This window comes from Hetaerina americana, unplaced genomic scaffold (genome assembly GCF_022747635.1).
Source record: "Hetaerina americana unplaced genomic scaffold, ioHetAmer1.1.p SCAF_6, whole genome shotgun sequence".
In the NCBI taxonomy this organism is placed as follows: domain Eukaryota; kingdom Metazoa; phylum Arthropoda; class Insecta; order Odonata; family Calopterygidae; genus Hetaerina; species Hetaerina americana.
In genome coordinates, this window is record NW_027287205.1 from 17,393,841 (window position 1) to 17,412,244 (window position 18,404).

At 35.3% G+C, this 18,404-nt stretch overlaps 1 protein-coding gene across 11 annotated transcripts in view; it reads right to left on the reverse strand.

Moving 5' to 3' along the window:
* Window positions 1-18,404, reverse strand: part of LOC139694990 (uncharacterized) — a 229,338-nt gene that overhangs the window by 24,722 nt on the left and 186,212 nt on the right. For 10 of the 11 annotated variants that reach the window (XM_071593552.1, XM_071593550.1, XM_071593557.1 and 7 more), the window contains 7 exons: window positions 16,516-16,615; window positions 14,673-14,916; window positions 12,961-13,088; window positions 8,964-9,137; window positions 4,790-4,955; window positions 3,262-3,470; window positions 2,062-2,292 (listed from right to left, as the gene is read on the reverse strand). In XM_071593552.1, coding sequence (XP_071449653.1) covers window positions 2,062-2,292; window positions 3,262-3,470; window positions 4,790-4,955; window positions 8,964-9,137; window positions 12,961-13,088; window positions 14,673-14,916; window positions 16,516-16,615 — 1,252 coding nt within the window. The remainder of the gene's footprint in view (window positions 1-2,061; window positions 2,293-3,261; window positions 3,471-4,789; window positions 4,956-8,963; window positions 9,138-12,960; window positions 13,089-14,672; window positions 14,917-16,515; window positions 16,616-18,404) is intronic. The other variant, XM_071593553.1, reaches the window with a different exon arrangement.

Sequence of the window (18,404 nt, forward strand, 5' to 3'; positions counted from 1 at the left end):
GCCCAAATCTCACCAAAAACATTTTTTTTAGCTTTAACCAGCAAAGAATAAATTCCAAGCATTTGCAAAGTTAAAACGTATTTAGACCTTATAAATTATATCAGTACAAAAATAAGCATATTGAATACAAGATTCAGTAATATTATGAAATCCAAACATAACTCTCTCAATCACTTAATGGTAGTAATACTATCCAACTTAAGCGATGGAGTCTTCCATGGCCCTGGTGACAGTCCAGTCAATGTAACTTCAACATGCCCATTAGGTGTTAAAAAGCTTCTGTGTACATAAAAAAATATCAACAGACTTCATAATTCATACGAATAATCAGTGAGATGGATACAAGCTATTTTTAAGAGGCAAATATTAGAATAAATTAGTATGTGACAAAAACAATAACTCATATGACCTAGACATGTTTCAAGAATACATCAAGTGCAGTGTGCAAAACTGAAATATATGTTCACATTCTATCATGCACAAATAGTATCCACAGGATACCAATACACATACAACTCTAGCATAAGGATAAAAATCACACCAACAGAGCAACCTTAAGACTACAGAGCAATACTTTGGGTCATAATTCATGCTTACCAAATTTAATTAATACCGAAGAAAAAAAGGAAAGGATGTTCTACACTTTTGTTTCAGTGTTATTCATGAACATAAACCAGTTAATTCAGAAGTTTATAGAACAATAAGAAAAAACACTGTATTCTAACAGTGAGATACAAGTGAAAATATTGGCAGCATTCAACTTCCTCAAAATACAAATAGAAATCAAATGCAAACAAATATGTATCAAAGCATGCAAAGGTAACAATTTGTATAAAATTAACAAAGAACATTTACATAGTCATTTATGCTAAGCTCTATTAATAGCCATAATATGATTCAGTCAACCTTGCCACTAATGGTAATTTATCTTGAATAATAGTCACCAAATAAATTTAAAATAAAATTTCCAGACAAGTTACCAGATAATTATGGTTTTTGTTCTCAACATTTAACTTCAGATACTTAACTTGACACTTGTGACTACATTTATTCAAAATGAATGAATGCTTTGGAAAAAATTATGATTATGCATCTTGGAAAATTTTTATATCTCATTTTGAATTTGTAAGATACTTCTTTAATAATGGCATAGAGTGTCTTGTTAAATTTTCGTATTTTTTTTGAAAATCTAAAAGTTTAACAGATCAAATTTACAAAGAAAGAAACACCTATGCACTCAGTTATTTATTCATTATCTTCACTTGGCCTAAAACACTAAATTTTACCCACCCAGGTAGCACAGTTTCCAGCATATTTTGACTGTAGCCTTTGACAAGGATTACAATATGCTCAAATTATGTGTGATATGAATAGTCTCCCTCATGTATAATTACAATGCATTAATAACCTAACTCCTAGTTGTATAATGCAACAACTGTCATAGCCTTAATAACATGTCATAGCATGAAATCTTTTCCTGGCAGACTGAGATTATGAGCACAAGTAGTTCACACTTCCGTCACTAGTGCTAAATTAGAAATTCTTCGCTAAAATCATTCGCATTGTTGCTCTCTCACATCTTTTTAAGGTGCATACGTATGAAACAAAGTCAAAATAGTTTTTTTTAAACGCTGATGTGCATGAGTAACTGTTTTAGAATTGTGAAATTTTTTTAATCCAGCACATAGTGATTCAAATAGTAGGGAAACTGAAAATGAAATAACGTAAAATTCCAGGTTCTACATATGTCTGGAAATTGAGAAATTGTATGGGATGTGATAATGACGTTACTACAGAGCCCATACAAAAAATAAAAGGAATTTATGAACCAGTAAGTGAGTCCACCACATGCATGCTTCAACTTCATACATGCTCTTCCTTTGGATAGGGGAGGCAAAATACTATAATACTAAAAGCTTTTTGCTAACACCCAATATGGGCAGTGACTTTGTGGGCCTGTTTACCTCCCCTCATATCTGGATACGAAACCTCATGTGCTACCTGGGCAGAGAGAGTGTCATTCTGCTCCAGGACAAGAAACCATTGAGCATGAAGACTTACCACAAATCTGTTGACTCGTGGGCGGTGTTGCCTCTCCGTGGCAGCCATGCCATTGGCCTCACTCTGCATTGACTCAAACCGTGCCCTGAGATTGCGGGTTGTGTCCACACTTGGTGTCTCATCCTCCCCAATCATACCATTGGCACTCTCCCCTTTCCGCTCCATATCCGCTTCCCAGCGCTCAAACTTTGCCTTCAAGGATTTGGCACGGGCAGCATTTTGCGACAGCGCCTGCATAAAAACAGAATTATAAGGATTTTGGAAGCTTTGAAAAAGACAATATGATCATACTGCATGTATTTTTTGGCACAAAACTGCTCATTGATTTTCATTAAATTCTGTGATAAACTGCCTAATTTTAAATAAATGTTATTTTTGGTCAGTTGCTATGAACGTATATGCATCATGAATAGAGGTCAACTTCAATCTGGGATTTAGAATATGAGCCTTATAAAAACAGCAGCAGACTACACATTCAAAATATCTTTGAACTAACAGTAATTAAACAGTAATTTGAATAATTATTTGCATATGATATAAAGGCTTTGATTGAGGGCACAACTATTTCAGAGCTTTGAATCCTTCTTTCCTGTCTCCTTTGAATTTCTTCACACCTAAGCTTTGGTGGTTAGTTACCATGTAAATAGGTGGAAGTTGAGGGTGCCCTGTGGCATTAACTGGAATTGAAACCAGGCACTCCAGTCCGTAGCTCAGAGGTCTATCCATGGGAATATTGCACTCCAGAATTTATAAATTATTTCGAAAGTAATTATTGCATATTACTCTTAAAAACACAGAAAATTTTAACCAGCAATTTTCTCTCCATGACATCGAATTGTAGCCACCAAAATAAAAAAAAATAAGCTCAATGGATTGATGATGTAAATAAATCATTTGAAATTAACAACAAATTTGAGCATATGGGTAGAATTTGGATAGTCTTTAAACATCACAAATCGAAAATAACCTAATCGGAGACCCATCTCACACCAATGCTATAATTGCATATTTAAGTTTTGGAAAATCCTGGCACCATTTAGTCAACCCTAATCCTAAAAATTTATGCAATGCATCTCCTTTTAATTCGTATCCAATGGACATTAAATCCTAACTCTAAGCAACAGTAGCAAAATGCTCTCCATTAACCAAGAACCCCTAATAGTACACAACCCTGAGCCCAAGATCAACTCCATCTCTCACCTGCTTGAGGAATTCATCTTCCACCTTGTCCGAGGCTCTCACAAGGTTGGAGTCCTGGCTGCCATCTCCCTGCCCTCCAACACCACCCACCTCCTCCTCTTCCTCCTCCTCATCCTCCTCTTCTTCCTCCTCCTCCTCATCGTCATCCTCTGACTCTGAGTCCTTTGTGTAGTCTGGAGGTGGGGTGAACCTCTTGAGTGGTTTGGGACCTGTGAGCCATAGAGAGGCAACATGGACAATTTCTCTATGAAAGCAGACCCACTGCCAATTTGTATCACTGGTGCCGCGTGTGCACCCACATATACGTATATGCATACACGCATATGTATGTATGTGTGTATTATATACTATATACAGAAACTGTTAATTGGAAAAGGATAAGGAACCCATGCATTACAGATGAGATGATTAGGAAGATAAATGAGAGAAGAAAATGGAAGAATGTAAACACAAAGTTACATAAAGGAAGTATTAAAAAATAAACTGAGGTGGGTAACAAATAGAGCGAAATAAGTGTGGTGAAAGATGTAGTGCGAGGATATGGAAAGTTTCCTGAGGAAGGGTGAAATTTGTGCTATACAGGAGGGTTAAAACACTGTCAGGAAGTAAGAAGGGAATATATTTGTGAAGAGTTAGAGATAAGTCAGGGAAAATACTAATTGAAACAGGAAAGATCCAAGAGACATGGAAGGAATATATGGAAGAACTGTAAGGTTAAGGCAAACAAGCTTGGCATGAACTAGCATAAAATGCCATTTATGTTTTTTTTCTAATTTTATCATATTTAATTACAAAATTATTTTAGACTCCACTAATATGACATTACATATGATACTTGCCCATAGGATCCTTTACAGTATATGAAATATCTTGACCATACATCAGAGCACTTTATTTTCTCCTCTACTTGTGCTAACCTAAGATCCAGACCATATAGTTACTATTGTTAAATGATTTCAAATTTCTTCTGCCTACAGCACTTCATCAACTATGCCACCATTTGCAAATTCTCTGTTCAAATGTACACATTACTGCCACCACACATAACATGTATCCATACCACTGAAGGTATCTTTTTGAAATAATTGACATGTATGATCACAAAACATGGTATCATAATGCTCTAAGTAGCTTAGAGGCACTTGCTAAATTAATCTAGGAGACTGAATATACTGAAACATTCCAAGAGTTAAACAGCAGGGAGATTGAAAATGAAACAATAAGTGTTATGGGTCTCCCACATAGAGGGCTCACAGGGAAGTTGATGAGATAATAAAAATAATATTGTGGAAGGGTGGAAATATGTGCATTCCAACAAAAAAAATAGAAATTTCACTGCAAATTATATTCCACCAAATAAATCACACCATGATTACTCACCACCTTCACAACCCTTAAATTTTACCCATACTCCTTGGCTGGAGTGTTTTCCAGATGGAGTCCCAAATGGCCCAAATACTACATTATATAAATGCAACACCACTCATGGACACACAAGGTGTCACTCTCATACTCTAATGGTGCTGACCTTCAGGCACCTCATCCTTGTTTGCATTCTCTTCCATTTGGCGGAAAAGTGACAGCATCTTTGTGGTTGTGTGTGACTTGACCACGACCTCTGACTCATCCTCAGCACGATCCTCGCAGCGGACCACATTTGGATCACGGTACACTTCCCTCTCCGGAGAACCAGCCTGGCCACAAAAGAGTGGGAACTTGCACTTCAGAATATGAAGGAGGCGTAAGGACTTTCATTCATTCACATTCTAACACAATCATTCCATGATCTAATATTTCTATTGATTTATATACACAATTAATAATGGATAATTCAACATTCATGTACAAGATTCAGGAATTATGAGCAATGTATAGTAATAATTGTAATCTGTCTGACAGTTCAATATAAAACAAAGGTTTGCATCATAACTCCCAACTGATGATCACTTCAGCTTTCTCTTTTATCACCATACAATAATGACAATTCATATTAATTAAAATAATAATATTTCAGAATACATGTCAGAACTAACAACCACTGTATTGTATTGCATCAATTAATAAATATTTTGTGGAGTTACAAGGAAGCAAATTTACAAATTCCATTTCTTCTTTGTAATGTTTCTGGTAAATCAAACAAGAGACAAATTAAAGAAACAAAAACTCAATAGAAATAGAGTCATATGCCAATCATACATTTTGGATCTCAAATTAAAAATATTCCAACCATTCAAATAAAATGTAATTGTAAAACACAATAGGCATTAGTGCTAATTTTCTAAATTACACACAAACACACACAACACATAAGTACCTCATTTACATTGGCAGCATTTTTATGGCTGATGGCTAATGAATAAGTAGAATAAAAAAGTGAAAATGGATAAGTAGGACTACTTGCAATGTCTCCGGCAAAGTTAACTACACCAAATGCTTTCTTCTCAAAGGAAACTTCAGCAGAGCACTGATTATCCAAAATAATTTAGATGATATTTGAAATTGATAGGTAATATGATAATTAATTCCCAGGATTTTGCGACAGTATTTTGAGTGATATATCGTAAATGTCTCTCATAAATCTTCTTGAGAATTGCTTAGTATTTTCTTGTTCATTTCCGTGATTCTGCCACTTTCACCCTCATGAAACAATGCATATGGTTAAAATAAAATTACTCCATTGATTTCATTTCAAAACTCTTTGATTGCCCAGTGATATTTTCCATCTTGCCACACCACTATAATGAAAAGTAAACAGTAGAAATATGTACATGCATATATATTTGCACATACCTTTAAAAATTAATCCATACCAATTTGATTTATTCACCTTATAGATAAGTGTATTAGATTAGTTATCATCATTTAGCGTTCTTATTTGACAACACATATTAATAGGTATACCAATTGGTGAATAAGATCCAAATAATTGATACCAACCCTACTCTTAGCACACAATTATAAGATCAGCATGCTGTTCATCCTTACTGATACTATCTGCTTGTTCAGGGGTCCCACCACCACCTAACCTCTAATCATCTTGATCCACTCTCACAGATAACGAGTTTAGGTTTTATTTCCCCTACTCTTGTACATTCAGTGAAGGCAACCTCAATCTACATTATATGTACACTGCAAAGTACCAACAATGAATATTCAATTAACATTTTCCTAATAATTTTACAGCTAAATCAGGCACACATTAACTTTTTTCACTGCCAAAAAAATATAAATAACAACTCAAACACAATTGAAGCAGCGTAAACAGTTGTTTGCTTGGGCCAAACTAGGCAGCATATCCGAAAAGGAAGAGCCATTTTCCCAAATATAATTATTGGCAAATCATTACAAAGTTGTACACATGCATCTAATGATTGTTTCAAAAGACACTGAAGTTATTGTTTTGATTCAGCATTCATTTGCCCGTTGGTGTGCGCAGGTAAAAATGTCCACAAAAATTGTTGCTCCCACCAGCTGCAACATTCATGCTGTAATTCCATTTTAGCGTGCTTAAGTATCATCAGCAGCCCAAATTCATTTAAAGTTGTGCCTAGTTTATGTGCCTTCAGTAATGAGTGACGGTAAGGTCACACAATGTTGTTGAGACTTCAAAAATTGCTGAACAAATGTGCATGATGAAGAGGGGAGTGGGCAGGACAGTAACTATACCTATCAAATCGCTCAACAAGTGGACCAAGAAATGTGATCTAGTCAATGATTGAAAATTAGTGCTCTGGCTGATAAATTTCCTCTTGTTGGATGCACCACTATTTAGACAATTTTATGGAAAAGCTCAGATATCACACATTGTGTGCAAGGTGGGTACTAACCTTGCACACGTTTGTGTTTTTATACTTTTTGACCACCCATTCAAGTCTGAACCTTGCACCTAACAACTATTTCTTCTTCTTGCACTTGAAATAGTGGCTTGGTGGACAATGGTTTGGAGATGAGGAGGAACTCAAACCTGCCATTGTCAACTGGTTCAATTCTCAGACAGTGAAATTCTATGCCAAGGGATTAAATATGCTGGAGAGGCATTGCAACAAGTGTTTAGAAGTGAACAGCAATATTTAAAAAAGTGAAATATATTTGAAGGAAATTAAAACTGTCAATAAAAAATTTTTCTAACAAATATATGATTTGTTATGACCAAACAGCCCTCAGTTTTTGAATATCCCTCATAATAGAAGATAATAGCTCGGAAAAATTGAAAACATTGCTCCTTAACCGAACTAGGCTCATTTTATTGTGATTGTACTTTCATAAGTTAGAAGAATGAATTTCCAGAGTGCCCTAGTAAAAACGTTTCTAGGGGATTAACCAGGCCTTTACTTAGAGATTCGAGTGGACAGGATAGAATTCTTCTGGTTGCCAAGGCCAATTTGGTAAGCAGACTTTGTATAATTGGCTTGAACTTCACTGAAATTATCTTTCCATCATTTTCATCTACGATACATAGAGGTTAAATCATTTCTTCTATAGCTATCATTACTCTGGCTGTAAATATCACAGATGAAAGTCTTCTCACGTATGTGGTGTTTTATATAGCTGTCCATGGATAGAAATTGATTCCATTGTATAGAGTTCATTTAAAATTAGTAGACACAATACAAATGAACATTTCTAAAAATATCACATTAACTAATGCGTGAAGTACACATCTCACTGTACAAAGTGTGCACTGAAATACATCATCATCGCAAAGCCTGGGATCTGTTTCTCAAAACTGCTGGCTAATTTATATACACTGACAGTAGAGTCTTTCGGAGCCTCTGACGGCCATGAATTTGCTTGAAACTACCATTGAATGGGTTTTTAAATGCCATTCTGTCACTTGGTAGAATACTAGTACATTGACTTGTAGCTTCATGATATAAGCCTCAGATATCGTGGAATAACAGAATGCAGAAAACACCAGCGATGTCCTCACCAATGCCAAAAATATTAGTTGAAAGTGGACCAAATGACCAAACGACCAAACTTACCCATTTTTGTAAAATTGAATGACAGCATTACACTATTTACAAACATTATTTAAAGTTTTCTCATTAGCTGCATCGTGAAATTGAGTTTTTTTTAAAGTCAGTAACAGCTAACACTATTATTTTGTTATATAAATGAAAAATTCACAAAATTATATAACATCTTGAGAACCACAAATAAACATAAACTTTTATTTTTTAATTGCTAATGCTTTCATCTCTTAGGACATATATGTTAGACACGTTTCCAATCCACACATAATTAGCCGAAAAACAATCCTTTTGCTTCAAGATACAGTGGTTCCATAACACAAATGCCAACAACATCCACGATTGAGCCTAAAAGAAGGTGGTGAACAAAGCCACTTATGATAAGTTAGAATATGTGCCATTGCAAACTTAACTATCAGATTCATATACTTTCCCAGTGAAATTAAGGCATGACTTAATCTTAAGCAAAGGAAAACAAGGTCTTTTCTAGTTGGAACCAGTTAGCAAAAAACAGCACACAAAAAGAAGGCAGACATAATATGTCCCACTGGAATTCACCTAAGCTTTGGTTTGTAATGTTAAAGAGCAAAAAACCATTAGTGTTTTAGGTCCATTCTGACACCATGCCCATGTGACTGTAGTGGAGGGTATTGTTAGAGAGTTACTGATGGAAGGAGGGTAATTTGGAATGCAGTATGGGGAGGGATCTTCAAGAGTTTGTGACCTAACCTTGACCTGACCCTCACGGGGAGGAGTGATGCGAAATGGTTTCTTCTTGCGGGGAGCATCTTGGTACGTCTCAAAGAATTTGAATTTGTTGCAGATGTCAGCCGTCTCAACTTGAACATCTTCTATGCGGTCGCTGGCCCGGACGACATCATCTGATACCTGTCTTGTCATCACCTGTGACCATGTTACAGATTAACACCTCCTTCATGAGTAAATTTCTAATTGCTGTTCTAAATTTTATCACACAAGGTCATTCCTACTAAATAAATCCATGCTCTTATAAAGCATTACATCAAATAGGTTATCCCCTTCATGAAAGCATAAGAAACAAGGGACCAAAAAATGTATTTATTCCATAGAGGTTACAAGCTATGGGCTCCGTCGATCAAAATGATTTTTAAAAGATTTTTATGGAATCTATATCTCTAGATGTTCTATGCAATCAAGACTTAGAAATGATCTAATAGAGTACCTATACAACTGCTGCATATATATATTGTGGCTATGCCATCTAATTATGAATAAATATGCTTGTTATTTTTATGATTTTGCAAATGCTTATACACAAAATGAAGAACACTTGACAGATTAAGAAATACAGTAAGTGCCTTGCAATGTATAACAGCACCAAGAGAGAGCTGCTTCTCTTACCCATGCACAGATACCGTATTCCTTCATTGGAGAGAAACTGACTGAGGGTAATTTACTTTTGAATATAAGACCCCTCAAGCTTCCCCAAAGACAGTTTGCAAAGTATATAAAACCAGTATTTGACAGCATGTGGCATTATTATGCAGCTGTCATTTTTACATACTGTTATTAATGCACTGATTTTTATATTGAGTTCATTTGTCTCTGCATGTGTTTTGATAAGTGCCAAGGGGCTGCAATAATTAGTTATTCCATTTCAACAATACTATTTTACATGAGAGAAGAAAATGTTTAAATCTTGTCAACTATTTTCCACTGGTTTATAAAAAACATCCACTCCTTGAATACTGTAATGAAGAGGGTGATTTTGAAAAATCTCACCCTTGGACCCAAGTTTGAGCTTACTTTTCAAGTTCACAACACACAATAATAAATCAATTTAATAATTTTTGTTGCATGAATAAATTACCATGTAGCCCATTTCCAGAAAATTTAAGGGGTAACCAATTACTTTCATTATGGTGATAAATTTAAAACTTGAACAATCAGAAAGAAACTAATCAATTATTTTCTTAATATTTCTGAGATTTATTCATAGCTATTCCCATCAATTATCCATATGCTATTATAACATCTGGAAACTAAAATTTAATTGCTACATATTTTTGCCTCTAGAGTGGATTACCTGAGTTTGTGTAGTCTCAAGCGGATAAAACACTTTGTGAGGGCTTTGAAGTCTGCAATCCTGAAGGAAATCTAGGGGAAAATCACCTTAACATAACTAAAATGCTTTTGAATTGGAGAAAGCTATGACTTTTTGGCTACATGAAAGTGATACATTAACCAAAAATTCATTGTTACAGAAAACTAAACACAAATGCAGAGGGATAATTGGAGTGAAACTCTCTGCAGTCAATGAAGAAGACACCCATTAGTGAAATGGATTCTGAAATATGTTGACGATGAGTGTGATTTTTTAGCTGATGATATCAATTTGAGTTGAGTATATTTTTTTGGCAAAACAAATCAATGACAAATCCAGCCAGTAAATGAAGTTTTAGGCTCTTGAATTCATTTTATTCCCGAGTTAGGTTAATCAGCTGCATCTTTGTCTAGGATCACCCTGCTTAGCTGCCTTGTTTCCACAAGTGAATAGACCACAGCTGATATTAATTGATTTATAATTAATCATAACTTATGCTCGATTATGCCAGTGTTTTATAACAATATCCATCATAATTAATTAATGATTATTAGCCATTCAAGTACCACTGAGAAGAGTCCATTCTGACACTTTCGATCGAAATAAATTTATCACATTTTGATTATCATTAAAGCAGTACTAACATAAATCAGTTCAATTTTATCATTTAATTATTATTTTCAGAATTTTAAATAATAAAAAGAATCCAACATATGATTCTTGGACCTATCTGCATCTTAATTCAAGCAGCCTTACTGAAGCCAAGTTAACAATAACCACTTGAGAAAATAATTCGTTTCAATAAGAAAATGCCTTCCCAAAAGGTTTAATTATCAAAATGAATTACCACAGGAATTAGCCTAAAGGTAGATTTGCTAGGTGAGGGTGGAGCTCACTAAATAATGCTAAGCCCTGTTTATGTGTACAATTAACACATGAACAGGATAATGATAGGGGTCAGTTGTTCCTTTCCTTGTGCCGCTGGTGGTTTCCAAAAACCTGCGTGGATTGATTGGACATTGCCTTAACCAAGAATACGAAATCGAAATCTGAAAGCATCACGTGACTGTGTCATGCAAATGACTGTTGGGTTTATATCATGACAGAAATCGGAGAGGAGAAACAAAAATTAAACTGAGACAAGTTCCAATGGAGTAAATCATGAAATCAATGCTAAAGAGTACAAAGGGAGAGCAGAAACATGCCTAATCAGCAGTCAACCTTTCAGAAATCAGGAGTTCACTTGATCCCAAAGCCTAGAGCCCAAATGCATAAGCTCTTGGCTCTAGTTAACTCCACCCTGAAGACAAAGGTGCTGACCAACACTATTGCTCAGTTACAAACCCAAGGAAATCTTCCAAGGTTTTAAGTGTAATTTCTGTTTTATTGTAAATGTATACTTTTAGGAACTTTCTTTTGTACTGATTATTTGAAAAAGCAAATATTTAATAGCTATCCAATTACTGAACTTCAATTAGGACATATAGAAAACTGTGAAAAATCTTCATAAATATAATTAAGCCAGCAGTTGCTAGATAAACTTCGGTATATCTGAGTATTATTGGCATATAAACATGTATGTACAGTTCATTTCTTAATTTTTTCCTAGTAAAAATTACTTTCCCAAAATTATTTCCTTGACTTAACTGAAAATCATTTTAAAGCAGGATATATGTGAATCCCTATAATTTTGTAATGATGGTCCTTACTTTGTCACTTACGTATCCCTCAATAGTTAATCACACATTTCTTTTCAATTGTGAATACAGAAAAGGTCTCAAATATTTTCCATCATGAAAAAAGCAGTTACACCCCTTCTCTCTTTAACAATGTATGCCCGGTTGAACCTACACCTAGCCACTGGCACAATTCCAAATAAAAGGTGCCAGTAATAACTGGATTTTGTGAGTATTTCTGACAATGTAATCGATTGGATTCTATATTGGACGTCATTGGTGGTAATTATTCCCACCAAAGATCCTTTATCAATCTGAGAACCTCAATTTAAAGTAATAATTCAATTTCTGGGCAATGGATTACATGAAACTGAAGCTAAACTTCTCATTCAATTCAACTCATCAAACTTTTATTGTAGTGTATACAGTAAGAGCCTAAGTTGAAGTTTATCTGTGGAGCAGAAGTACACTCGAAACTCTGCACTACTCTGGAAAGCATTGCTGAAAGTTGTTTTCATATGAAAATATAGAGTTGAAATGGAACGAAAAACATAAATCATCAATGGAGAAATATTTACAGCAGCTCATTGTCTCTTTCACCTACTAAACACTTCACAGTGAAAATTTCAACTACCTCAATCTTTAGGATATACATGCATATCTATACCCACAACAGCAATAACTAAAATATATTACAGTACCATATCACCTAACCTAATTTGCGGAAGAAAAAGAACACATGTCATCTAATTTTTTTGATGTAGAAAAAATAATTAATACTTCACCAATACTCAATAGCATTAAAATGAAAATATATTTTGTTCATTTATATTTGCATATATTTTGTGTAAATGAAAGTTTATATTAAAGTAATGGTCAATTATAAGGGATAATAAAGAGAAAAGAATTCAAATCATGAAGTATTAGCTTTCTTCAAAGCTAAATGTCACTTGAGTACTGCACCAACCTCTCTGATCTTCCGCACTTCCTCCTTGGGAAGTGGAGATTTGGTCGGAGTGGAAATGGATGCCGGGGCTTGCTGCTTCTGTGCCTTGTCCAACTCGAGGAAGAGTGAGCGTGACTTCTTTGATATGCCTAAAATATGAACAAATGATGGAATGGAACACTGTAGGGCCACACATCAACTGTACACACATACATAACCTGAAAGGTGCTCCCACTTGGGGGAGGCACAGTAAAGAGACTCATTTTCGGATATTTTACAGAACTCTTACCAATTTCTTCCACATTACCATGAACTTATAAATTCTTTCAACTCTGCCAAACCCCCATTACTTCTCTTACACATGTCCATCTGTTCTATCAACTTCTAATGTCCCTCGCATCTTGAGAGTCTTGGCACACATTCCTCTCCAGACCCTCTCTCAAAACCATTATCCCTTCAGCCCCCAGTTCCAACCCACATAAATAATTGTAATTAACAATAAATTTGTTACCTCTTTTGTATTTTCCATGAAAGACCAAACTTAATATTAGTCCATGCATAAATAAGTAGACAACCCAGTAGCAACTTCAATGGAAAAATATGTAAATACTGAATGGCAGATCGAAATTCAAGTCAGTGGGGAATTCTTAAAACCATTTTTGTGAAAGAGGTCCGCTAGGTTATTCGTTGAAATAGGAGTTCATTCACTAGATCAGGTGGAACATTTTTGAAATATCTCAGAGGTGTTTTGGACCAAAATGGTCAAAGATCCCTTCTGGCACAAATGGCCTCTGCTGTTGGTTACCTCTCTCAGTAACGATTACAACTACTAGTAGGGGCATAAGGAGAAGAATTGTGTTAGGCCAAGAAGCTTTTACAAGGAGGATGGAGCTGATGACAGGAACATTGAGTAAGGATGTTAAGAAAAGGTTTGTCAAAACTTAGATAAGGAGTGAGGTTTTGAATGGTGTGGAAACATGGTCATTGAAGCAGGATGATAGGCATAGAATGTAGGCTTTTTCATGTGGGTGTGGAGAAGAATGGAATGGGCAAGGTGGGTGAAGGGAAGCTCACAAATTAGTGCTGGGCACATTGGGAAGGGTAAGAAGATTGATGGGCAGGATCAGGGCAAGGTGGAGTGTGAACAGAGTGCATTTTGATGGACAATAGAACATTGAGGAATGTGGCAGAAGGGAGAGCATTGGATGGGCAAAAAAAGGGGATGGGTATGCAGGATGGAGCGAAGGAAGTATTTTGAGAATTGGATAAGGGTTTTGTGATGGCGTGGAGTCACGTTGCACCTTAGGTGAGGCTAAGAAATGTAAAAGTGTTAAGTTTGTATCTATCCCATACCTTTTCAAGGGTCAACCCCAGGCTTGCCATCTCTCTTAGTTAATGTGTGTTCTCAGAATTCCAAAGCCCTTCAGAAACATGCTAACACACATCTAGTGTACAACTTTCCCATTAATCGTTTGATTGGTGATTTGACCCTCACCTGCTCCCAATCAAAATGACCAAACTGGCACTTCTTCCCAATGCACATATGTTATGCTTCCAATCCACATTCTTCCATGTGGGCACCTCTTTTCTCTCTCTCTCACTTAGGCCACTGAAACACTCCACACTTACAATACTACTGATTGAAAATGTCACCTTTAATTCCCTCCCCCATAAACTTGACTTAGCCATGCTAATACATATGACAGCATGGCACTTGGGATGGGCTTCCTCACCAGCTTCAAAGACGCTCAGCTCCTCCTCCTTGGCCTTCTTGGCCTGCTCCTCCCTTTCCCGTCGGATGTCTTCTGAGACGTCTTCCACTAAGTCCACCCCCGTCTCACCCTTCTCAAAGCGCTCCTTGAGGGACCTTGCCCTCTCTGATGGTTGCCTCTTCACTCCATTGCTCGCGACTGCCGTGCCCTTCTCACTCTCCATTACTGCCTGCTCATACATCTCCTTGGTCTTGCCAAGCTTACCCTAAGCAGAAAAGCAAGTGGCATAAATTTAATTATAGACCATTAAAAATTTTTTAAATCCATTCATTAAAGTGAAAATTTGAATTCACTAAGCCTGAGAGTATATATAACACTGAGAGTAACATGATTCTTTTAACCATCAGATCGGTTTCAAACAATTTAAAAAGATAAAACCATTGATGCAGTGAATAACTCAGATTTACATTTCTGAGCATGACATTTTTGTTGCATCTCATTTACCTGAGAGACGTCCCTCAAAATTACCATACTCTTCCCTATGGTTTCATTTAAATGGAAATTTTATATGCTGATATTATGTATCTCCCTCATTTGAAATTATTTTTAATTAACATATCAGTTAGGACAGCCTATTTCAGTCTTCATTTGACGGTTTTTCCGAGAAATTAGCAGTCACAGAGAGTCATTCTTATCTGCTAAAATTTTTTTCTTCTCTGATCAGTGCGACTTGTGAAAATCACTTAAAATAACAAGACAAAAATTCACTGATCTTTAGTAGTATTTCACTTTAACACTGTTTTTGTAGTAATTAATGAGGGTTATGTTACACAAAAACATCATCGGTACCAACCTATTGTAAGAATGACAGCAAATAGATGAAAATTAAAAATTTTGTTCAAAAGGAATGCTTACACTTAATATGCATTTTTAGTTCATTATTAAACAATTTCATTAAGAAAGATGTACTTTATCAGCAATATACAAAGTCAACCCCAACTTTTCAGTTCTTTTTTTATTATGTTGCAGAAAAATCAGGAAATGATGCATGGCCATTGCCATATGAACTGTTTCCAATGATCAATTTGTTAACTAGTAATTTATGAGCAATGCTCACATTGCCACTCCCAAGTATCCACAGAAACAGTTAAAAATACATACTTAAAAGAAGTCAAACTATTGATTCATTCAAGAACATTCATGAAAGTAGAGAGTGTATTCTTAAATTTATTTTATTCTTAAATAATCTATTAAGAAAAATGAATATATAACGTATATGACCAACTACTGGAAAATAAAGATGGTATATGTGACAATAAGCCTAAATTATCAACACAAGACAGCAGGATAAAGTCATATGATATCTCTCATAATGGAGAAATTGAAAAGAAAGTTGATAACTCTAGTTACATTTTAGATAGGAAATCATATCAGGAAAAATAAAAGCCTTCACTATGGTAGAAGGAACCTACATCTTATGCTTTATGAACTAACTCACAAATATAAAGAAGAATAATTCTTAATAAAGAAGTAAACATACAAAAATTAGAGTTTATTAAGTGAAACAAGAAACAAATTAATGCAACAGTAAAAATTATCATTATTATTACTAATAATTATACGATTACACTACAACATACGTTTCATGAGTGTATACAAAATTAGTGTTGCTGCAGATGCCATAGAATAACAATGAAATGAATGAATTAATTTAGATAAATATAATTAATTGATAGAGCACCATATACTGAAGAACTTTTGAAAAATAATGAAAGAAATATATCCTACACTGCTTGCCAAATTTCAAGGACATTTATGCCTATTGGCAATAGAATGCGTTTTGCCTCGCTTCTTTTCTACTCACCTGAAACAGCCTGGACCGTAGCCTCTGGATCTCCTCCTTGCGCTCCTCCCGCAGTTCCTCCCTTGTCTTGCGCACACCATTAGCACCCACACTCTCCCACCTGCCATCAGGGAAAGGGGTCAAAAGCATCAGATTCGTTCAAATTTTACATCCTTAATGGCAGTGATTACTGCACAAAACTAGAAATAATTCTACCATATCAGCATATTTCTCTCTTTTGAAGTGATAGTGATTTAATCTCCCATTCTCTCCTGTCAGATGGCTCATGGCCAAAATAATACACAAAAATAAAATGAAAACATGAAGACGAAGCAATTTCCCTCCACAACAGCTCAATTGGCTTTCAAGAGTGAGGAAACATACAGAGAATCTAACACACAACCCTAGCAGAAAATCAATAACATAATCTAAGGTCTTGACAGCAAAAAGTTGGTTTTTCCTTATCATTCCCATGACTCAACTCTTGATTTTTGAGCAAACTCTTTAGAGTATTAATGTCTATAATCATCCATATTTTGCCTTTTCATAACGCAGCTCTGCCCACTACTCTCACATATCTCGGAACACTACTAGGCCTTCCCTATTTGCAATACTCCTGCACCACAGCACTCTTACATACTGAAAATTTAATTCAAGCTTTTCCCAATCATTTTTAAAGTTAAACTAACAACTGACTTTCCTTTCGATGATCTCTCAATAACATTCAGTTTATTTAGATCTTTATAAAGCTTCTTCTCTTCCCCAAAGAATCAGAATGTATTGCTCTGAAAGTAACATAAATTAAATTGCTCAAATTTCAGTAAAGTCAGAGTCTCGGGAGCTCACTGAGGTCAGTTAAGACTTTTCACTCCATTTTACAAAATGGAATATAGCATAAATTTTTCAATTATTAAATAAAATAGTTTAATACTTTGTGTCCAGATGTAACACGGGATACTTTATGATCATAATAGATAAGGTAGAAATTATAAATAGTTCCAAAAGAGAATCAAGGATGGTAGATGGAGTAAGTAGAAGAGCTTTATGGCAAAGATATGAGGCCAACCAAGGTAACCAATAACCAAGGGTATTTTTGGGTTTTGAAAGGGGAGAAGAATATTATTTCACTACAGTGATTACATTAGTAAAAGCATCCTGGTGTACTTCATGGATTTTCATGAGACATTCAACTGATTAGAATGGGATAAGTTGATGAAACTATTGCAGAATGTGAGAGTAGACTGAAAGAATAGGTGACTCATCCAAACTTGAACATGAGTCAGATGGCACATGATGTTCATCATTTGTGCATATGAATTTGTGGTCACTTTTAAACTCATTTACCCATTGCCAACAGTCACAGAAGTAGATGTGCCATGAACTTCATCCAACTTGGTTTTGACCTCTTTCATTGTTAAGCCTTTTTAAGGCTTAGCAATGAATTTAATCACCCCACGAAACTCATTTTTTTTCCATTTTTGTACATAAAAGAAAGTCTATTGAGAGATGAGGCTTACTAAAAGCAAACCTTTTCCAGGACTATGAGTGCTATCTCTTGGATTTCTTTTTGAACTTTTTGAACAGGAATTAATGAACAAACCATGAAGTTATTTAGTGGTGAATTGACTTTGTAATGGAGACATTAGGAAAATATTTGCATTGGCAGAAGAGGAATTACCAAAAAGAGGAGAATAGATGACATGTACAAATGAGTAAAGATGTGAAGAAAACATTAGTAAATCTTTAATATGAAGCATAGCACAATATGGATGTGAACCTGGTCTTTGAGTCAAGAGAATAGATAAGAGATTTTTAAATGCGGGTGGGGTGAGGAATGGATAAAATATATTGAACAGAGAGGAAGACAAAAGCTTAAGTTTGAAATAGGGCAGGCAAAGACAGGAAGTTGC